The 23,796-nt window shown below is 42.6% G+C and overlaps 1 protein-coding gene across 2 annotated transcripts in view; it reads left to right on the forward strand.

Annotated features, from left to right (window-relative positions):
* Positions 1–23,796, forward strand: part of ell2 (elongation factor for RNA polymerase II 2) — a 194,829-nt gene that overhangs the window by 34,721 nt on the left and 136,312 nt on the right. For both annotated transcript variants that reach the window (XM_085988501.1, XM_085988493.1), the window contains exon 2: positions 1,001–1,048. In XM_085988501.1, the coding sequence (XP_085844627.1) occupies positions 1,001–1,048 (48 nt within the window). The remainder of the gene's footprint in view (positions 1–1,000; positions 1,049–23,796) is intronic.

The raw sequence follows: 23,796 nt of genomic DNA on the forward strand, positions 1-23,796 counted from the left end.
AGCTCTCTTGACCCCTCCACTACCTGATTTGTCACACTGCTTGTTTGATATCCAGTATTTGATGAACAGAAATTTCTTCCAATTAATTATTGCAAAGACCAAAGCTGTTGACTTCAGTCTCTGCCACAAATTCTGTTCCCTAGCTACTACCACAGAGCCTCCATCCCCCTCCTTGGCCACTGTCTGAGGCTTAACCCAACTGTTCACAACCTCACCACCCTATAGCTGAGCGTTCGACCCCATACTCTCCATTGCCAAGACTGCCCATTTCCCCCTCTCGCATTGCTCCGCTCCGCCTCTGCCTGAGCCCATCGGCTGCTGAAACCCTCACCCTTGCTGTCGTTCTCTCCAGACTCAACAATTCCAGTGTTCTCTTGGCTGGCCTCCCATCTTGCACCTTCTGTAAGTTTCAGTTTATCCAAACCTCTGTTGCCTGTATCCTACCTCTCTCCAAATCTCGTTCATCTATAACCCCTGTGCTCTCTGCCTTACATTGGTTCCCAGTCTGGCAACACCTCGATTTTTAAACTTTTTCATCCTTGTGTTCAAATTCCTCTGGCCTCCCCCCTCCCTATCTCTGTAACCTCCTCCAGCCCTACAACCCTCCAATCTCTGCACTCCTCCAATTCTGGCCTCTTGCACATCCCCAATTTCCATTGCCCCACCATTGGTGACCATATGTCCAGCTGCCTAAGTTCTGACATTCCCTCCTTAAACTTCCCTGCGTCTCTACCTCTGTCTCTTCCTTTAAGACGTTCCTTAAAATGTACCTCTTTGACCAAGCTTTTTGTTCAGTGCAAATATCTCTGTGGCTTGGTGTCAAATTTTGTCTGATAAGTCTCCTGTGATGTTCTGAGACATTTTACTATGTTAAAGATGCTACATAAATGCAAGGTGTTGGGTTGTAACACATGTACTTGTAAGGTGTTGTACATCTAAATGCAGTTGCAAGTGGAAAGGAATAGTTTTAATCTTGCAACTGATTGTGCTTTCTTTTCAGAATTCATCTATCTCTCAAACAACAATCCAGTTCCAGGGACTTCAAGGGGTAAGGAAAATTTATTGTTATTTTGAATGACTAAACTCCACTTTTAAAATATTTTGCTGACAATTTTTGAGGGCATTGCATGGCTGTGTTCTGGCATAATCTAGTATTCCCATACTTTGAGTTTTGTCAGGTACTAGTTTACACAATTCTGTCCTCTGCATTGCTTAAAATATTGGGATAAATGTAATTTATTTTTTTGCCTTTATACACTGTTACTTTAACTCATTTTTCTGAAAACCGTCCTTATTTTACTATTTTATTTTAGAAAATAGTAACATTTCACAACTCAGTTTTAGGCTCTCAATTTTGGATTAACCACATCATTTACTTCAACTTTAAAAGTATTGAACCCACCAAAAGAAATATTGCCACCATTTGTAAAGTGTACAGCTCTATATGTTCCTAGTAAACCCTCCTACTTTCTCAATATTTAAATCCCTAACTGAGACTTTTGACATTTTCTACATGGTGTATTTTTTTAAAACTTTATTTTCCCTTCTGACTAATTTTCTTCCTGTTGTATCTGTTGCCTTCGTGAAGGCTTAAAAGTCTGGTGTATTGACCAAGTGGCCATTACTTGTGCCTTTAGCATTGTTGGCAAACTAATCAAAGAGGCCATCGCATCTGAGCCCAATCCTATCTTCACCTGGCATTTGCACACCTCCATTTCCAACAGGAGTCACTAGATGGAAGTTGTACAGAGCGGCTTTGTGCTAAAGTAATGTGTAGAAGTTACTGATGATGTGTGCCCACAACTATTTTCATCTGGTGGTACTTGGCTCTTCTGTCAAGTTGTACTTCCATATAATCAGTAAAGGATGTCTCCTGTATTTTGTTGAACTGAAAATGTCTATATGCTAATTGGAGTCTGCCAGCTTATAAGTATTTTGAAAGTTTGATTGTGAAATGTTGCATGGGTCCCAAGTTTGGTACTTACTTGGTAGCAGCTTAATTCCTCTCCAGGAGCAGATCATGGTAGCTTTTCCTTTGAGAAAGTAGAGACTAAAATAACCAGTGGAGAAGTCTGTTCCTTATTTAAAATGTTACAGCTGACATTTCTGGATAATGACATCTTTATTTAATAACTAATGTTACATGCATTTATCTATTTAATAATTTAATGTTACAAGCGTTAAGTAGAATGTTAAAACTGGGATTACCACCCAGAAGGGGGAAATGCTAAGAAAAATTTGTACTTTGCTATTCAACCTTGTGTTTACATAGTTGTGATCCAAATTTGATTTTTCTTTCCCTGCATTGTCTGTAGACTATAGAAGTAGGACAAACTGACCCCTTTCCTAATTGGGGGGTGGGGGGAAGGAAGGAAGGAGAAAGAGTCAATGGTCAGGACTAACTGCAGTGCCTAGAATCCAGGGTCTCGAGCTCAGTGAGAGTTGTTTTTGGTGCTGCTCCCAACCTGATAAACCTAGATCTAGGACTATTGTCAAGGCGGTACTGCAGTACCGTTGGATTTGCATTTAGCCCTCCCATGGGAGTTCCAGATTGGTGATTTCCATGGTAAAGGTCTTTGTGGGGAACAAGTAGAGGATCTGCTTGAGGGTTTCAAATGCTAGTAGCAAAGCCCATGGGCTCTTCCAAGTACAGTATCTCGGGCACACATATTTTCTTCCCCATTTCCCAGCCCCTAAACTTGCTTTAAAATCTGTTCCATTTCCTGCTTTTTTCCAGTTCTGATGAAAGGTCTTTGACCTGAAACGTTAACTCTGTTTCTCTCTCTGCGGATGCTGCCTGGCCTGCTGAGTTTTTCCAGCGTTTTCTATTGTTACACGTTTTCTTGCCTATGTGCTAAGGCTGAGTTGCCAGTCCTCTCTTAGCTTCCTCCAGGCTCCAAGTCCCATATCAGGAATTTTATTACCTAAGCTACATCGCTCCGGCTCTGCCCTAACTACCAAATCTCTCTCCTAGGGTATACCACAGCCTCTTTATGGAAATCTCATCAGATTCTAGGGTCAGGCAAAACTTGTCAGCACAAATGATCCCTTGCATTTCAAGTGGGGCACTTGTAATTCAGGAGTATCATTTAGTCTAATCAACCAGACACTCAGCTGTGGTGGAGGCTAAGATCGGCAATTTGCTAGTCACAGAAGATTCCTGGCAATGGGGAAATGAAGTAAATTCCCCTCTCAATTCTGTGATTTCCTCCCCCCCCCCCCCCCACCAAAAAAAAAGGAAGGTTCTTTGCTATCCTAATCTTCAGACTTTGGAACAGATTTCTCTAAGGTGGTGTTCAAGATCGTAACAGCATCAGATCTTTCAGACAAGTTTGGCCAAGACACTGTCTGCACAGCTTACTTTCATGTAGACAAGCAGCCATATTGACACAGGTTCAGTCTTGTGTGTATTCATTAAGTGCCTGTTGGGGATTGGAGTACAAGAGTAAGGAAGTCTTGCTGCAATAGTACAGGGCTTTGGTGAGACCACACCTGTACAGTTTTGGCCTCTGTACCTAAGGAAGGACATACTTGCCTTAGAGGGGGTGCAACAAAGGTTCACTAGATTGATCCCTGGGATGAGAGGGTTGTCCTTTGAGTAGATTGGGCCTATACTCTCTGGAGTTTTGAAGAATGAGGGGTGATCTTATTGAAACATATAAGATACTGAGTGGGCTTGACAGGTTAGATGCTGAGGTATTTCCCCTGACTGGAGAGTCTAGATCTAGGGGATGTAGTGCCAGGATAAGGGGTTGGCCATTTAGGACTGAGATGAGAAATTTCTTCACTCAAAGGGTTGTGAATCTTTGGAATTCTCTACCCCAGAGGACTGTGGATGCTCGGTTGTTGAGTATATTCAAGGCTCGAGATTGAATCTAAGGTACTCTTGGGATATGGGGAAGTGGAGTTGAGGTCGAAGATCAGCCATGATCTTATTGAATGGTGAACAGGCTCGAGTGACTATGGCCTACTCCTGCTCCTATTTCTTGTGTTCTTATGTTGCTGTAGCATTTGCTTGTCTCTTCATTCTTGTGGTGATGGGCCTCTTGCATGTCTGAGATGTAACTTGGGTGGTAGTCTAGCAAGTCCTTTTTAGCTTTTGATTAGCCCTGTTACTTAACTGAAATACTTCACAGACCCAAAGCAGGGCAAGATTGACTGAGCTCTTCTGAGAATAATAGGAAGACTTGTCCCAGACAATTTCAGCAACTTTTGAGGGCTGATAATTGCCTGTTAACAAGTTGTGCAGGATCTCTGCTGATCCTTATCCTCATCAGAGCAAACACCATTCTAGCCTTGATGCAAGACTACTTTGAGTTCTGATGAAAAGTTATCGACCTGACGCATTAAGTCTGTTTCTCTCTCCACAGATGCTGCCTGACCTGAGAGTTTCCAGCATTTTCTGTTTTTATTTCAGATTTCCAGCATCTGCAGTATTTTGCTTTTGTATTTGTGAGCTTCTTAGTCATGGATGCATTACTACAATTCTTGGTTGTTGGAAATAGATTGTGTGTCAGCTCAGGATCTGCTGTTCATGAAAGGAAAACTTTATGGAGGTTGCCCTGTTGCTTTCTGTTGCACTGGTTGAGAGAGCTTGTGTCCAGGGATCTTGGGAAGTTATGTTGCAGCATGAGACCACCGGAAGAACGAGACTCTGGTGCAGGGTAGTGTGCTCCATTGGATGGACAATAAAAGTCATCTGGTATATTGTATAATGAAGTAGGGCTTGATCTCTTGTCTGAATTAAGGATGAGAAAGGCCATTCAGCACATCTTTCTTCCATCTAGAAATATCCTAAATCTCCCTGCCCCTCAATTGTAGCATCTATTTGTGTTTTTAATTATTCTAGGTTGTTTGTGTCCATTACTTTATCTGGGAGTCCATCCCATGTATTGTTTGTGTGAAGAAAAACTTCCCAGTATCATTCCTAAATTTACCATTTACTAATTTGAACCTGTTCCCTTGTCTTGACTTTAGTTGAAAGTAATTTTTCATAGTTAATGGTATGGAAAAGATAAATATCATGCATACCTCTAAGGTCACCTCTCAGAAATCCCCTTTCACAGTTTAAAAAGCCCCAAGTTCTCTGGTCTTTCCCCCTATCACAGATCTTTGACACTATGAATCAGCCATGTGAATTTTCTGTCTTCAGTGCTTTAATGCTTCCTTTGAGTCTTTGTGCACCGTATCCAGTTCTAGTCACCAAGTGTGGTCTGTCTAGTGACGCTATACATTTTGATCATAACTTCTGACTTGTTTTAGCTTTATAGTTGAACATTCTTAAGGCATTGATTGCTGCTTTGTATTGTGTTGGATGTGTTAAATGTCTAAGACACTTTTAACTTCCATCCTTGGCTGCTTTGACAGCATTCATGGTTTTCTGTGCCTGCTGTATTTCCTCACTGCAATACTTTATATTTTATCTGAAATTTAATTTCATCTGCCCAGCTACATATTGTGCATTTATATGGTGCCTCTCCCATCCTCAGGGTGTCCCAAAGCATTTCACAGTGAATTAATTACTTTTGAAGAGTAGTAAAAAAAAAATTATTGTACAGAAAGTTCCACTAAGAGAATGAATTGAATGATCAATTAATCTGTTTTGATGAGAAATGAATGTTGGCCAGGACCTTGGGAGAACTCCATTCTTTGATTTTTGCATCCACCTCAACAGGGAGATGGGAGTCTCATTTTAACATCTCATCTGAAAGATGGTGCTTCGGATGGTGCAGCATTCCCTCCATACTGCACTGAAGCATCAAATCCTGGAATGGAGTGAAATGCACAAACTTCTGACTGAGGTGACTGTGCTGCCACTGAGCCAAGCTAACACTTGTAAATATCTTCTACACCTATTGAAGCTGAACTCTATTCAAGTGTATGTGGCAGCAATTGCAAGCTTTCAATGATTATGACTCTCTGGGTTACCATTCTTATTCTGTAAAAAGGTTGTGGAAATCAACTCTTTATACTACCCTTGGTCCCCTATGGGATTTAACATTAGTTCTTTGTAACCTACTGTATCCTCCCTTTGAGCTTTTTAATTCTCGAGTTAAGATTCTTATCTAGTAGTTGGTTTCTGGCAGTTTGGGCAGCAAGCTCCAGGTGCTGGTTGTTGAACAGCCCAATTTAATCAGACAAGAATTGAGGAATGCTTGGACCTATTTTAAATCTTACTGAAGTTGATTTTCCATTTTCATCTGTTAGGATTTTGTTATCCTATCCTTTTTTTCATCTGCCATTTCATCAATCTGAGTTGCATTATTTTTTCTATTAAGTAAATACCTGAGAATGTTAGGCTTTATTGGGGAAGTACCAAGTCTTTTTGCAAGTTCTGTAACCAGAGGTGGACAGGCTCCCCTGAAAGGATGCAGAATTCTTGGGGATTCTCATGGGTTAAAAGGGACACTAGAAATAGTAGATGCATTGCTGATCATCTTCCAACATTCGATGGAATCTGGAACAGTACCCATGGATTGGAGGGTAGCTAATGGTACCCCACTATTCAAAAAAGGTGGTAGAGAGAAAACGGGGAATTACAGACCGGTAAGCCTGACATCGGTAGTGGGGAAAATGCTAGAGTCCATTATAAAAGATGTAATAGCAGAGCACTTGGAAAACAGTGACAGGATCGGACAAAGTCGACATGGATTTACAAAGGGTAAATCGTGCTTGACTAATCTACTGGAATTTTTTGAGGATGTAACTGGTAAAATAGATAAGGGAGAACCAGTGGATGTGGTGTATTTGGACTTTCAGAAGGCTTTCGATAAGGTCCCGCATAAGAGATTAGCGTGTAAAGTTAAGGCACATGGGATTGGGGGCAAGGTACTGACTTGGATAGAGAACTGGTTGGCAGACAGAAAGCAAAGAGTTGGAATAAACGGCTCTTTTTCCGAGTGGCAGGCAGTGACTAGTGGGGTACCGCAGGGATCGGTCCTTGGACCCCAGCTATTCACAATATATATTAATGATCCAGACAAGGGAACTAGATGTAATATCTCCAAATTTGCAGACGACGCAAAGCTGGGTGGGCGTGTGTGCTGAGCAGGATGCGGAGAAACTCCAGGATGATTTGGACAGGTTGGGTGATTGGGCAGAAGCATGGCAAATGCAATATAATGTGGATAAATGTGAGGTTATCCACTTTGGTAGCAAAAGCAGGAAGGCAGATTATTATCTGAATGGCAATAGATTGGGAGAAGGGGAAGTGCAACGAGACCTGGGTGTCCTTGTGCACCAGTTGCTGAAGGTAAGCATGCAGGTGCAGCAGGCGGTTAAGAAGGCAAATGGTATGTTGGCCTTCGTAGCGAGAGGGTTTGAGTACAGGAACAAGGATGTCTTGCTGCAGTTGTACAGGGCCTTGGTGAGACCACATCTTGAGTATTGTGTGCAGTTTTGGTCACCTTATCTGAGGAAGGATGTTCTTGCCATGGAAGGAGTTCAGCGAAGATGCACCAGGCTGTTACCTAGGATGGCAGGAATGACGTATAAGGAGAGATTGGATCGAATGGGCTTGTACTCGCTGGAGTTTAGAAGAATGAGAGGGGATCTCATCGAAACTTGTAAAATTCTAACAGGACTAGAAAGACTAAATGCTGGAAGGATGTTCCGATGGTCGGGGAGTCCAGAACCAGGGGTCACAGTCTAAGGATAATGGGTAGGCCATTTAGGACAGAAATGAGGAGGAATTTCTTCACCGACAGTGGTGAACCTGTGGAATTCTCTACCTCAGAAGGCAGTAGAGGCCAATTCATTAAATATATTCAAGAAGGAGTTGGATATATTTCTTAAGGCTAAAGGGATCAAGGGGAATGTGAAGAAAGCAGGGACCAGGTACTGAATTTGGATGATCAGCCATGATCACATTGAATGGCGGAGCAGGCTCGGGGGGCCGAATGGCCTACTCCTGCTCCTAACTTCTACGTTTCTATGACACTGATAATGCATAACATTGGCGCACTTGGAAATCTCCCAATTTCTCATGGCAAGTCCGTCCCTGCCTTTCACTTTTTTCATAACCTGTGGTCTTTGAGTTATGGGTAAGGCCATCTTCAAATAGAATCTCGCTAAACAAATGGTACAATCCATTCTCTGTTGTTTACTGGTAAGTAGGATGTCTTTGGACTTGTTAATGAGGTGTTTGGAAAGTCCATCTCTACTTCATGGGCAAACCTGGCAGTCAGAGGGTTGTGAATCTTTGGAATTCTCTTCTCCAGAGAGAAGTGGATGCTCAGTCATTGAGTATATTCAAGACCGAGATCGATACATTTTTGGATGCTAAGGGAATCGAGGGATATGTGGTGATTGTGGGAAGGTTGAGTGGAGGTAGATCAGCCATGATCTTATTGAATGGTGGAACAAGTTTGAAGGGCTGATTGGCCGACTCCTGCTCCTATTTCTTATGTTCTTGTGTCCCTATTCAACATTTGCAAAGTTACCTCCTTGAATAATTGACATGGCTGGTTAGCTCTATTGAGAGTTGATAATTTGCATTCTTTACCTTTTTGGGGCAGTGCTGCTTCCCTACCATGGGTGAGATCAGCTAATTCTGCACAAAACAGGTATTGAACCTGGGACCTTCCTGGTCTGCATGTTCAGTGACTTACTTGATATATTTGCTGAGACTTCTGGGTTGTTTTCACTCCTCATTTTATCTGACCATCTGTCTGTTTTCTAGAAGTAAGCTTTGTTTTTAAAAGTAGTTTTCGTGAGGTGTTGTGTATACAATACTTTTCCAGCTGAATAGTTTTAAGAAATCATCCTGATACTATAAGAAGTGTTTCTAATATTTTTCATTTGCCAATGCAAATGTTGAACATTTGCCTGCATAAGTCACTGCACTAAAAAAAAAAAAAAAAAAAAAAATTGCAAGTCATTGCTTGTCTTGGTTACTGCCTCAGCCTATTTGTTGCTGAAACACTCAGCCATACCTTTGTCACTTCCATACTCGATTACTTTAATGCTCTCCTGGTCAGCCGCCCATCCTCCGCCTTTCATAAATTTCAGCTCATCCAAAACTCTGCTGTTCTAGCCTGGATCAAGTCCCACTCATTCATCATAGCTGTTTTTGTTGACCTATATTGGTTCCGAGTCCCTCAAAGCCTCCAATTTAAAATGTTATTCTCATTTTTAAATCCCTTCATGGTCTCGTCCTTCCCTAACTTTGTAACCTCTTCCAGCCCTACAACCCCAGCAGAATTCTGTTTCTCCAATTCTGTCCTCTTGTGCTTTTGTGCCCCCCCCCCCCCCCTTTCCCCCCCACCATTATTGGCAGGCATATCTTCTGCCATCTCCCTTCACCATGCTCTGGAATTCCCTCCCTGAAGTTCGCTACCTCACCACCTTCTGTTCCTTTAAGACCATCTTTAAAACCCACCTCTTTGACTAAGCTTTTAATCACTTTGTTTGCTATCTCAAATGCAAGTTGTTGTAAAGCACTTTAAACATTTTGATATGAAAGGTGATGGATAAATGGAAGTATTTTATGTTGAGTTTTGTTTCCTCTTTGCACATTGTCAAAGTGTAAGATAGCCTGTAATTATCAATTCAACAAGTAAACACCTCACTGTACCTTGAGTTTTATAATTGCTGTGCTTGGGTCGAACCTCCTGATTGTTGTACATCAAGTATTTGTTTGAACTTGTTTTCAGCACGAGACTTGATGTCAAGAGACGCCTGTTGAAGTGTGACACTGGCTTGCCATCTTAATTTAAAATATAGACTCTCAATAGATTTTTTAAATATTCTAAATTATTGCCCTGTTCCCATCTTTTGCCCTGTGAAGCAGTGCCTTGATTTTAAAATTCTCACCCTTGTTTTCAAATCCCTCCATGGCCTCACCCCTCCCTATCTCTCTCATCTCCAGCTGTGCAACCCTCCAATTCTGGCCTCTTGAGCATCCCCAATTTTAATCGTTCCACTGCCAAGGCCCTAAGCTCTGGGATTCTCTCCCTAAGCTTCTCTTTCCTCCTTTAAGATGCTCCTTAAAAGCTATCTGCCCTAATATCTCATGTGGCTTTGTCACGTTTTGTTTGGTAACGCTCCTGTGAAGTGCCTTGGGATGTTTTACTACGTTAAACGCACTATATAAATACTTGTTCCTGTTGCTCCTCCTCCCTTCCCTCGCCCCCCAATCAAAACATCTGAACATCAAATAATCTTACTGGCTAAAGTTTGAACTTGGTGCAGTTAAAATTGGAAGTGACGTTGTTTGACAGATTACATATATGCAATATAGCAGTTATATCCTATCATGAATACCAAAATAAGTACTGAAAACACTAGTGTATTCTGTATAAAGCTTTTTTTTCATTTCCTTTCCAATTTATGGTATTGGTTGCTATGAAGCAAGTAAACTGTGGACATTAGTGTAAATTTCAAGAGGCTCCACTCCTGGCACAGTCTTGCTTAGCAGGTATGCAGTTCAAAGAATCCGATTAATCAGCGAATAATTGGGCACATTACTATATTCAGCGAGTTGACCTCAGTGTCTGATTCTCCAATCTGTACCCCTGTTGAGTGAAGGTTCTGCTTCAGGCACAAAGCTTACAGAATTTAGTGATTTTTTTTTTTCCTTGAACTTGTGTTGGATTAAAATTCTGCCCTCCATAAGAAAAAGTTGATAGCTTGGATAACTGTTCCCTCCTGAACAGTGAGTGAATACTAATTTTTTTTTCTCCTCTTAAAATCTAACGGCATCCATTTCTAGGCTAAGCTAACAGTTATGTAGTGCAGTGTTGGCCAAAATTTATTAAAGGTCTTTTTGATTCCATTGCCACATCTGCAGTAGATTACAGAAACAGTATGCAGCTATAAGGTAAACTGTACATACAAGTGAATAAACCACATAGAAAAATTGTATACAACTACTTATTGTTAGGATTGCAAGTTGATGTTTGTTTCTCAAATACCTGTAATTTCAGCACTTTTTAAAATATTAAACATTCATGCTATTGGCGGAATCACATCAAAGAAACCAATAATGAACTGTAATAGTTTTTTCCACCCTTTTTTGTCTCTTCCCCTCATTTCCCCCTTCAGGCAATGTTTTCAGTTTAGAATCACTATTTCCAAATTATACCACCATCCCCAGATGGTTCATTGTGTTTAGCATTGATCTATCGCCTCAAGTGGCAGCAACACACCTACTCAGTAAAGTACTGTGGGGAAAATAAATACCTAGGAGTGAGTTACAAAATAGTAATTCCATCTTGGGAGGCTCATGACATTCGTAAGCCATGAAGGCAAAGTCATCTAAGAATATTAATACAATTATTACTCTGCAATTCATTCCTCCTTTTATAGACACTACAGAAGCAAGAATTCAGTGTACATGTTAATAATACAAATTTCTACAGGTAACTGGATTAATTTGGATAACTTTACTTAGAGGAAATAAAAGCTGCCAGTTATTTAGTTTTTCATGGAAAACTCTGAATTGTGTATATAGTGTAGAATCTGTTACAGCAATCTAAGGCAATGAATGAAAACATGAAAATAAATTTAGCCAGGAGGTATTTCAAAGTAGTACTTTATTTCCCTTAAGAAGCAGAAGCAATTCAGACTGAATTTATGCTGCAGCTAGTGTCGGTGTGAAGCGGCTTCACTTTGCATTGATGCAAGAAGTTACAGTGCAAATTTGTAGTCAAAGTCCCGCTCTTACTCTGGAGCAAACTGGAGAGAGACTCTCCAGGGACTCTCGCACTGCTTTTGCTCTAGCCAGGTCAGCACCTGACTCCAGATTTGTATATAACGAATTACTTTGCAGTGCAATGACATTTATTTTGCATGCAGCAATGAGATTACCAGTTGTTGGTTGAGGGAGGAATGTTGGTCAGGACACTGGAGTATTGAAATAGCAGCATATGATCTTTGTACACCTGAATCACCTGGAATAGGCTAACCAAACCTCGGTTTAACATGTCTTCCAAAGAACTGCAGCACTCAGTACTGCACTGACCTTCGATTACATGTTGAAGATCTGGTGGGTGGGAGTGTTGAACTTGTATGTGGAACTGTTCACAAATCACAATTGTGACTTTTAGGCAAAATTATAATTTGCATTTCAGCTTCTGGCATGATGCATCCATTGGCACTGTTTCCTGCTAACAGTATGGGAAGAAATCATTCTCGTACAACCTGTGGTGGCAACCTAAGAGAAATCTCATTCCATTATAATGTGAATCCTGTTGCATCACTTCCCATATCCTGCGTACTATCTTTATGCAGTCACGCTATTTTGTTTATGATCTCCGATGCAGTGGGTCTATTCTTGCAAGCAAAGATGCCTATAATGGCGTAGCTATAGTCTTTTGTGAGTCTTGTTAAGTTATTAGAGCACTTCTGGATTTTTTTTTAATGCAATTAGTAAGTATTTTTGCCAAATTTTGGCATTAAAATTTCCAGGAAAAGACTTTTGTTGGTAACAGTTGCATTATTGTCCTTGTTATAGAACAGTTTTCCCCTTGGTTAGTTCTGACAAAGATTATGAATAAGCCTGATATCTGATCAGCACCAGAAGAGATCCAAAATAGAGGTCCTCAGTCATCCCATCCACTCTCTTCCTGCTGTTGCTCTCGTGTTCCCATTTGTAGAGGGTGGGGTGGTGGAATGTTTGAAATATTGAGCAAGACATGCTGATCAACTGCTTAAATTGAATGCTAGTGTAAAGCCTGAGCTGGTAGAAGTTCTGAGTCACCTAGTGGCCTCATGCTAAACTATGGAGAAAGCAACAGAAATAACCAAGGAATTCTGAGAAGCATTTGAGGCTGTATTTTCATCATTGGTAGCTGAGTAGCTGTGCTGTGTGCTAGCACTATTAGGGGCACATACTTGGTTTTTGTTAGTTGTGAGGTAATTCTGTCTACATTTTTGATGGTGAATGAAAGATAGGCTAAGAAACTTGATAGCTGGATAGTGATCATCATCCTTATAAAATATACTTGATGGCATCATTTATCTGGTGGCATTGGCCTCCAATTCATTGCAACTATTGTAATGTGCATCAATTATGCTGTGCACACCTGGTAATACTGGCCATACGCACTCAACCCTTTGGTTTCCTCTCAATAGAGCATTATCACTGCCACTACTGTGCATGCATGTGGATAGCAACTCATGACGGTGGTGCTTTTCTCATGATGTGGATGAGTAACGCCAAGTATAACCTGGCCAACACCACCGCTGTACCCTGTGCTTCCATTTAGTAACACACACTAACCGTTTCACAGGAGACTGTCAGTACATCTAGCCCACTGTACTCTAGCACTAATAGCCCTGCATCTCATTTGTTAACCAGAATTTGTATAGTTCGTTCTCGAAACCCATTAAGGTTTTTTGTTCCACCACATGTGCCAGTAATCTGTTCCACACACTTTCCACCCTTTTTTATAAAAAAAAATTCCTCTGCACGTCTATTTACTTTTGTTGCCAGATTTAAAACTTACAATTATTTTGTCAGGAAATATTTCAGTATGGTCTCCACCACGTATACCGCTCATGCTTATGCTGGGCAATTAACAATAACAATTTTCCATCACCATAGAAGTGAATTACAAAGGTGCCAGTTACCACGTATTAAGCTATTTTGTCCAGACTCTGCTGTTCAATAAACTCTTCACACCTAGTTAAAGTGTGATTTATTATAATCCTCTGTACTTGCCACTTGGAAAGTTTGCTTTGCAGAGCTTTTATTTTGTTCTTCTGGTTGAGTACATATACACATCTTGTACCTGTATTTAGCTATGAACTTTCAAACACCTGAAGATGTATTGCAAGCCTGAAAATAGATATTTAATAGCTTGAACGCCAAGCTCTTGTAATAACATTTTTGTGCCATTTCCTTAAAAAAAACACCTTTGAATCTAGCCACTATTCATAGATGCCTGTTAAAATTACTCCTTTTTCTGGCATTTGTATCTCCTTTAAGTTTAGAAATACCAGTTACATTGTTCAGTGGGCAAATCATTAACATTAATGTGCCTGCTATAAGCGGTGGGGACTGTATAGTCTTGATTCAGACTTGATCAATTCAAATTCTGATTTTTATTTTGAAGTACTAAATTCCCACTTTACCATGTTATTTATACTGCTTAATTTGAATTATCCAATCATTTGAATTATCACCCAAAATTTACTTTGAATTAGCCAGAGTAGACGGGATCAAGATTGTAACCCCAGAAAAGCTTTTCTGTAATTCTTTAAAACCCAGGTGTTCCATCATAAACTTATTTTAGAAATCAAAACTTCAGTCTTTAGCATAAAGGCTGCTGTATTGTCACTGTAAAAGTGAAAAGCTTGGAGACTTGAAATAAATGTAACCTTTTTAGAAGATAGGAGCAGGAGTAGGCCATTCGGCCCCTCGAGCCTGCTCCGCCATTCAATGAGATCATGGCTGATCATCCAAATTCAGTACCCTGTCCCTGCTTTCTCTCCATGCCCCTTGATACCTTTAGCCTTAAGAAATATATCCAACTCCTTCTTGAATATATTTAATGAACTGGCCTCCACCGCCCTCTGTGGTAGAATTCCACAGGTTCACCACTCTCTGGGTGAAGAAATTCCTCCTCATCTCAGTCCTAAATGGCTTACCCCTTATCCTTAGACTGTGACCCCTGGTTCTGGACTCCCCGACCATCGGGAACATCCTTCCTGCATCTAGTCTGTCCAGTCCTGTCAGAATTTTATAAGTTTCAATGAGATCCCCTCTCATTCTTTTAAACTCTAGCGAATATAAGCCTAATCGACCCAATCTCTCTCCATATGTCATTCCTGCCATCCCAGGTATCAGTCTTGTAGTGTATGTACCTTTAAGAGCCCCTGTGTACTGTAATACTGGTAGTGACCACTCGGGTATATAAGCCTGTATAGCGTCTTGTATCTTTTAGTTCACCTCCAGACTTTGTTCAGTAAACACCTGTTAAACCAACTCCTGCATTCCGTGTCTCCATTAACACACGGATACAACAGTGGCAACGAATTAGAAACGGACTTACCTGCAATTCGGCAGCACCTCCAGGAGATCGATTCCTCAGATGGTCGAAGAAAAAAAAAAGAGTTCACCAGCTAGCTGGGCTGGTGGCAGGCGCTGCACTAATCCTTCCTGGGCGGCGCGCTGGGGCTCGATTGGGTGGCTCTGCAGCGAGTCGGAAGGCGGAGGCAAACCGAGACGGAGGGTGGAGCACTCGGGAGACGGCCGGCGCTGCAAAGCAGGTCGGCATTCGGACCAAGCAGAGGGAGGGAAAAGCCCCAGAGAGTCCGGCGGGAACGAGTCTCCAACTATTAAAAATATCTGTGTAAATAAAAACCGCGGAGAACAGCGTTGTCAGCAGCGGTGGGAAAGCACAGGAGGCGCCATTTTTTCTCGGCAGGGAAGAAAGGAAAGCGCGGGAGGCGCCATTTTTGATTTTCAGGATGCCTAAGACTGGCAATATTACTGCTTTCGATAGTGATATAGAGGATTGGACCACATATGTGGAAAGAGTGGAGGTATATTGCACAGCGAATGAAGTAGAGGATGATAAGGCATCGGTACTTCTAAATCTGATGGGCGCAAGGACATACGGGCTGTTATGAAACTTAATCACTCCAGCCAAACCGATGGACAAGAATTTTAAGCAGATTGTTGATACCCTACAGGAGCACTTAAACCCAACACCGCTGCTGATAGCGGAACGATTCAAATTCTTCAGGAGGAATCAGCACAAGAAAGAAAGTAACGCTGATTACCTCACCAAATTAAGAAAGCTGTCAAACCACTGCCAATTCGGGGCAGGACTAGCAGATTCTCTACGAGACACATTCGTCTGCGGTCTCCTAAGTGAAGGAACACAGAAAAGGCTACTTTCTGAGAAAGATTTGACACTGGACCAGGCTTTCCGTGTGGCTGTATCATACGAAGCAGCAGCAAGAGGAGCTGCAGAGATACAGCAAAAGCCACAGGACTTCGGCACCCATGAAATGACACGGGGTTTCGAGAGATGTTATTGCTGCGGCAGATCCACCCATGACCAGAGGGACTGCTGGTTCAAGGACAAAGCATGCAGGCAATGCAGAAAGATGGGACACATTGCACGTGTATGCCGATCTGGAAACAAAAAATCCACTGACAGAAAAAAAAATCAATAAGGAAAAGTACAGAAAGGTACAAATGATGACGGACAGTAGCTCCGAAGACCAGAAGAGCGATAGCGACTCCGGAAACAAGGGACTAAGCTGTCTCAAATTACATAATGTAATTGCCAAAGAAGATTACCAGACCATTTGGGTTACCCTCACGATAGCGGGGTCCCCAGTTAAAATGGCGCTAGATACAGGATCAGCTCTGACCGTCATAAGTCGACGGGATTACGAGCGGCTATTTCCGCATATACCTTTGAAAGACACATCCATTATCTTGAAGACATATACGGGGCAGAAAGTATACCCCAGAGGGAAAATAAGGGTGCCTGTTGTATACAACGGCAAGGAAATACAGAAGTTGTATTTATACGTTCTGCAAGATGGTGGTCCACCGCTGTTGGGACGTGAATGGATCAGGAAGATATGTTTAGACTGGCACTCCATTCAGGCACTGACGGTGACCAGTAAGAAAAAAAATGATGATGACATCATACCTGAACGATTAAAAGACATCTTGGCCAATGCCAAAGAAGTGTTTCAACAGGAACTAGGAACCTTGAAAGGCGTCACCGCCTCAATAAAAGTAGAAGATGCGGCAATTCCCAAGTTTTTTAAGGCAAGGCCGGTGCCATACGCAATTCGTCCAGCAGTCGAGGCAGAGCTGGAGAATTTGGAAAAAGCAGGCGTGTTATCCAAGGTAGATTGGAGCGAATGGGCAACACCCATCGTCCCGGTTCTGAAGAAAACGTTGAATAATGATAAATCTGAAGAACAGAGAAAAATTGGCATCTGTGGGGACTTCAAGGTGACTGTAAACTCGGTCCTTCACATGGTACAGTATCCTCTTCCGAGGATAGAAGATATTTTCGCCTCACTATCCGGAGGGAAACGTTTCACCAAAATTGACTTGGCACAGGCATATCTACAGATGGAGGTTGAGGAGGCCTCTAAAAAGTATCTCTCAATAAACACACACAAAGGCCTGTACCAGTACAATCGACTGGTTTTCGGAGTAGCATCAGCTCCAGCTACCTGGCAAAGAGCTATGGAGCAAGTCCTGCAAGGGATTCCGGGGACTCCATGCTACCTAGACGACATCCTTGTAACAGGAGAAAACGACAACGAGCACCTTGCCAATTTGGAGCAGGTGCTCACTAGGCTGAGAACGGGGCCTATGAGCAAATTGCCCCAAGTGCGAATTTTTCCAGAAACAAATATCATATTGTGGCCATATAATTAACGAAGAAGGGTTGCATAAGTCACCTGAGAAAATTGAAGCGGTCATAAAAGCCCCAGCACCTGAAAATGTCTCACAATTAAGGTCGTTCCTGGGATTGATAAATTACTATCATAAATTTTTTACCGAACTTGTCAACTGTTCTGCACCCTCTTAACGCACTGCTACAAACGGGAGTAATTTGGAAATGGAGCGAAGACTGTAAACGTGCCTTCCATAAATGCAAAGGCTTGATCACGTCCAAGGAAGTGTTGGCTCATTACAACCCATCACTGCCAATCAGACTGGCGTGCGATGCATCCCCTTACGGCGTAGGAGCAGTATTATCGCATAGATTCCCTGATGGCTCAGAGCGGCCAATAGCTTTTGCGTCACGCTCATTGAACTCAGCTGAGCGTAACTATGCCCAGATCGACAGGGCAGCACTCAGCCTGGTGTGGAAGTGAAGAAATTCAACCATTACCTACACGGACAAAAATTTATCTTGTTGACTGACTATCAACCCCTTGTCTCCATATTCAACCCTAAAAAGGGCGTTCCCATTATGACAGTGCAAAGGCTACAGAGGTGGTCCCTTTTCCTAGGGGCACACCAATATGACTTGGAATACAAAGGATCAAAACAGCATGGGAATGCTGACGGTTTATCGCGCCTACCGTTGCCAACGGTAGAAGAGGCACCTACAGTGGACCCAGTGGAGATGTTCCACTCAACCATAGTGGAATGTCTACCAGTAACAAATTCTGCCATTGAAAAGGAAATGAGAAATGACCCGACTCTCTCTCTCTCGAGTCTACGATTTAACGGTGAAGGGATGGCCAGCACATGGCGAACCACTGTTGCCAGCATTCTCGCAAAGAGAACCGCTGTCAGTGTGCCGAGGAACCTTGATGTGTGGATCCAGAGTGGTGATTCCACCCAAACTCCAGGATAAAGTGCTAAAGGAGCTTCACGAGGGGCATCTGGGTGGAGTGAAAATGAAGAACCTAGCCAGAGCGTTTGTGTGGTGGCCAGGTATCGATGGAGACATCGAAGAAATGACCAAGAGCTGTCTAGGATGCCAGAAGGTCCAAAACGCCCCACCACAAGCCCCTCTACATCCACGGGAATGGCCCTCCTCTCCATGGCAAAGGGTGCACATCGACTTTGCTGGTCCATTTATGGACTCGATGTTCTTAATCGCGGTTGATGCACACTCCAAGTGGCCGGAGGTAATAAAGATGTCCTCCTCCACGGAAAAAACCATCACCGTATTAAGGACCATATTTGCCAGGAATGGGCTGCCTGAACAGATCTGTTCTGATAATGGACCGCAATTTGTGTCCGAAGAATTCAGGAAGTTCTTAAAAAACAATGGGGTTAAGCACTACACGTCCGCCCCATACCATCCCGCCACCAATGGATTAGCTGAAAGGTTTGTCCAGACCTTCAAGAAGGCCATAAAGGCCATGGGTAACGAAGACATAAATCTACAACATAAGGTAGATAACTTCTTGTTTGCGTACAGGAATGCAACACGTGGTTACAAACCAAACTCCCGCCATGATGTTTTTCAATAGAAGACTAAGATGCCGGCTGGATTTGACCAAGCCAAACATCAGAAGGGACGTAGAGAACCGGCCATTTCAAGGCATGAATGAAAGGCCAACTAGAACCTTCCAGATAGGTCAACAAGTTTTGGCCTGGGACTACTGTACCGAGAAATGGCAGCCTGGAACTATTTGCACATGACTAGGACCGCTGATGTATACCGTGGACATTGGAGAAAGCATAATAAGGCGCCATGCTGACCAGATCATAGTCATCCGAAAAGGGACAACCTACACCACAACTCTCTACGCCTAATGATGAAGCAGAGATACCCATAGTATCTACTTCCGATCCGGTGATACTGGAACCAGATGAACCCGATACTGGCATTCAAGCCAAATCGACCTTGCCAAAAGAACCTACTACACAACGAAAACTACTACACCACCGAGGCGTTATCCGGACCGAGTCAGGAAGCCTCCAGAGAGACTGATTTATAATTGATTAACTGCAGCAAATGTGTAGCTTATTGTTCTTGTAAACATGTTAATTAATGATTACTTAATGTTATGTACTAATTATCTAAAAGGGGAGGAATTGTAGTGTATGTACCTTAAGAGCCCCTGTGTACGGTAATACCGGTCGTGACCACTTGGGTATATAAGCCTGTATAGCGTCTTGTATCTTTTTAGTTCACCTCCAGACTTTGTTCAGTAAACACCTGTTAAACCAACTCCTGCATTCCGTGTCTCCATTAACACACAGATACAACAAGTCTGGTGAATCTTCGCTGCACTCCCTCCATGGCAAGAACATCCTTCCTCAGATGAGGCGACCAAAACTGCACACAATACTCAAGATGTGGTCTCACCAAGGCCCTGTACAACTGCAGCAAGACATTCTTGCTCCTGTACTCAAACCCTCTCGCTACGAAGGCCAACATACCATTTGACTGGTGCACAAGGACACCAAGGTCTCGTTGCACTTCCCCTTTTCCCAATCTATTGCCGTTCAGATAATCTGCCTTCCTGTTTTTTGCCACCAAAGTGGATAACCTCACATTTATCCACTTGATACTGCATCTGCCCAATCACCCAACCTGTCCAAATCATACTGGAGTTTCTCGGCATCCTCCTCACAGCGCACACACACCCACCCAGCTTTGTTTCGTCAGCAAACTTAGAGATATTACATCTAGTTCTCTCGTCTAGATCATTAATATATATTGTGAATAGCTGGGGTCCTAGGTCGCCCTGGAGCCATGTCTCTGTAATCCCAATTCTATCATATCCGTTTACATCTATTTGCGCAGCTAATTCATCCACCTTATTATGAATGCTCCTCGCATTAAGACACAAGGCCTTCAGGCTTGTTTTTTTTTAACACTCTTGGTCTTTTAGAATTAGTGTTTACTGCGGCCATATTTGATTTACACCCTTGATTTCTCTGACTTCCACTTTTTTGCTTTTCTCCTTCCTGTCCTTTGCTTCTATATGTGCTTCCCTTTTCTCTCTCCCTGCCCAGGTTCCCAACCCACCGCCATTTTAGTTTAAACCCTCCCCAACAGCACTAGCAAACACTTCCACCACCCCCCCCCCCCCCCCCCCCCCCCCCCCCAGGACATCGGTCCTGCCCAGGTGCAAACTGTCCAGTTTGTACTGGTCCCACCTCCCCCAGAACTGGTTCCAATGTCCCAGAAATTTGAATCCCTCCCCCTTGCACCATTCTTCTAGCCACGTATTCCTCTGAAATATCCTTCTATTTCTACTCCGAGCATGTGGCACTGGTAGCAATCCTGAGATTACTACCTTTTTTGAGGTCCTTTTTTAATTTACCTCCTAACTCCCTATATTCAGCTTTTAGGACCTTATGCTGTTTTTTACCTATATGCACCACGACAACTGGATGTTCACCCTCCCCCTCCAGAATGCCCTGCAGCCGCTCCGAGACATCCTTGACCCTTGCAGCAGGGAGGCAACATACCATCCTGGAGTCTCGTTTGCAGCCGCAGAAACGCCTATCTATTCCCCTTAGAATAGAATCCCCTATCACTATAGCTCTCTTGCTTTTTTTCCTCCCGTTCCGTGCAGCAGAACCACCCATGGTGCCCGGAAGTTGGTTGCTGCTGCCTTCCCCCGATAAGCCATCCTCCAACAATATCCAAAGTGGTATATTTTTTGAGGGGGGATGGCCACAGGGGACCCCTGCCTGCGCCTACTACTCTGCCTGGTAGTCACCCATTCCCTTCCTTCCTGCGCAGCTGTTACCTGCGGTGTGACCAACTGATTAAACGTGATACCCACGACGTCCTCCGCATCGCGAATGCTCCAGTATGTATCCATTCGCAGCTCCAGCGCCGGAATAGTCTGCCAGTAGCTGCAGCTGGATACATTTCCCACGCACATGGTCGTCAGGGACATGGGAAGTGTCCCTGATTTCCCACATAGTGCAGGAGGAGCATGCCACGGGGCTGATCTATGCTGCCATGAGTTACCCTTTAATTAATTTAAATTAAATCAATACCACCAATTATACTATTAAATGATACTCAAGGGCCCTTGTTTCCTAGCACTCCCTGCTACACAACCGAGACCTTAGAAACTATAACCACAAAATTAAGACCTTCTAAACTTTATAAACTATGAACCTTAACTGTCAAACTATTGGGTGAGTACTTGTACTACTCTATCAGCTGCTTCCTCCTGCCCGCGTCATGTTTTGAATTGTGACGTGGCTCTGGAACCCTGCCGCCGGTCTGCAAGATTGGTAAGCCTGTGAAAGAAAGCCCGCGAAAGTGAGTTTAAATACTCACTGAACCTCCGCTCTCACCGCTCCTGACTCTGGCCTCTGTATATAAAAAAAAAAAAGCAAAGCCCGTCTTTAAATCTACAAATAGAAAATTAGTTGTAAAACTATTTAGAATTATTTTTGCTCATGTTAAAGGAAAATTTAAAAAAGGATTTGCATTTATATAACTTTCATGTTCGCAAGACATCCTAAAGTGCTTCACAATCCATGGATTACTCTTTCTAGTCATTGTTGTAATGTAGACAAATGCAGCAGCCAATTTGAAAGTCCCACAAACAGCAGTGAGATAAATGACCAGATAATCTAGTTTGGTGTTGATTGAGGGATAAATGTTGGCCAAGACACCTGGAGAACTCCCTTGCTCCTCTTCAAATAATGACCAGCTGAGCAGGCAGAGCTAGTTTAATGTGCCATCTGAAAGATGCCACCACAGACAGTGCAGCACTCCCTCAGTACAGTACTGAGGATCAGCTGAGATTATGTGCTCAAGTCTCTGAAATGGGGCTTGACCCCAGGACCTTCTGGCTCTGAGCTGAAGGTATTCCACTGAGCCATCTCAATTTACTTTGAGCTACTTGAGCTTTGCTTTCATGACTTGTGATCTGTAAAATATGCAAGATTTTTTTGTTGTTGTATGATGTTGAGGGGAGAGGCTGGAGTGTTACTTTTAAGTGACTTATCTTCAGTGGAAGATTTTGAAAATTTCTACAGGGCTTGTACCAATCTTAGGCAATTTTATTGACTAAATCGACTGAATTGTGCTTTTGTTCCTTGGATTCCAACATTAGGCTTTTGTAGTACTTCTAATTAGCCATCTCAGTTAGCCTCAGTCAGCTGTAGTCTTCAGTGCACATTGGCAATAGAATTATTATATTGTTTTCTCCTAGCCCAGCATTCTACATAGCAAATACAGTGGCTGCCAGAAATCAAGCTGTCACCCAGAATTAAGTTTTTTTTTGGGGGGGGGGGGGCGCGGGGGGAAGGTGAAGCTCGGTCACACAGCACCAGAGGCTGAAATTTGCTTGGACTAAGTGGAGGGGTGACCCATGTAGAAGTCTGAACCAGTGGTATGGGTCAGCTGAAGAAAGTTATAATATTGCACTAAAGGACTAAGCCCTACAATTACTTATACCCATTTTTTTTTTCAATTAAAGTAACAAAAGTATCAATCTGCTCTTGAGAGGAATGTAAGATATGTAATTGTAGGACTTGGTCCTTTAGTGCAATATTATAACTTTCCACAGTTTTGGTCTCCTTATTTAAGGAAGGATATACTTGCATTGAAGGCAGTTCGAGAAGGTTCATGAGGTTGATTCCGGAGATGAAGGGGTTGTCTTAAGAAAGGTTGAGCAGGTTGGGCCTGTACTCATTGGAGTTTCGAAGAATGAGAGGGGATCTTATTGAAACATACAAGATACTGAAGGGGCTTGACAGGGTAGATGCAGAGAGGATGTTTCCCCTCGTGAGGGAATCTAGAACTAGGGGGCATAATTTCAGAATAAGGGGGCACCCATTTAAATCAGAAATGAGGAGGAATTTCTTCTGAGCGTCGTGAATCTTTGGAGTTCTCTTCCCCAGAGAGCTGTGGAGGCTGGGTCATTGAATATATTTAAGGTGGAGATAAACAGATTTTTGAATGGTAAGGGAGTCCAGGGTTATGGGGAGCGGGCAGGGAAGTGCAGTTGAGGCCAAGATCAGATCAGCCATGATCTTATTGAATGGCGGAGCAGGCTCGAGGGGCCAAATGATCATCTACTGCTCCTACGTTTTATGTTCTTATGAAAAGGTTATGAACAGCACTAAACGGTCTGCAGTGCTTTTTGATAAATACTGAAAGCTATCACTCCTGTTTTAGGTGGTTTTAAAAAGTCCTGTTACCAGTCCTGTTAATACTTGATAAAACTCTTTCCAAAGATAGCTATCAATGTACCCAAAGACATTGAACATGTAAAGCCTTTATTGTAGTTTCCTGAAAATAGATTCTTTGGGGGAAAAAAATATGCTCTGCTTTTTCCATTCTGTAATACTTGCCCATCTAAAGCTGCTCTTTCAAATACAGGAATTTATTTTATGTGCAAAAGTTTCTAAGGAGTCACTTA

The sequence above is a fragment of the Somniosus microcephalus genome, chromosome 1, assembly GCF_052327205.1.
Source record: "Somniosus microcephalus isolate GS21.2 chromosome 1, FLI_Smic_1.0, whole genome shotgun sequence".
In the NCBI taxonomy this organism is placed as follows: domain Eukaryota; kingdom Metazoa; phylum Chordata; class Chondrichthyes; order Squaliformes; family Somniosidae; genus Somniosus; species Somniosus microcephalus.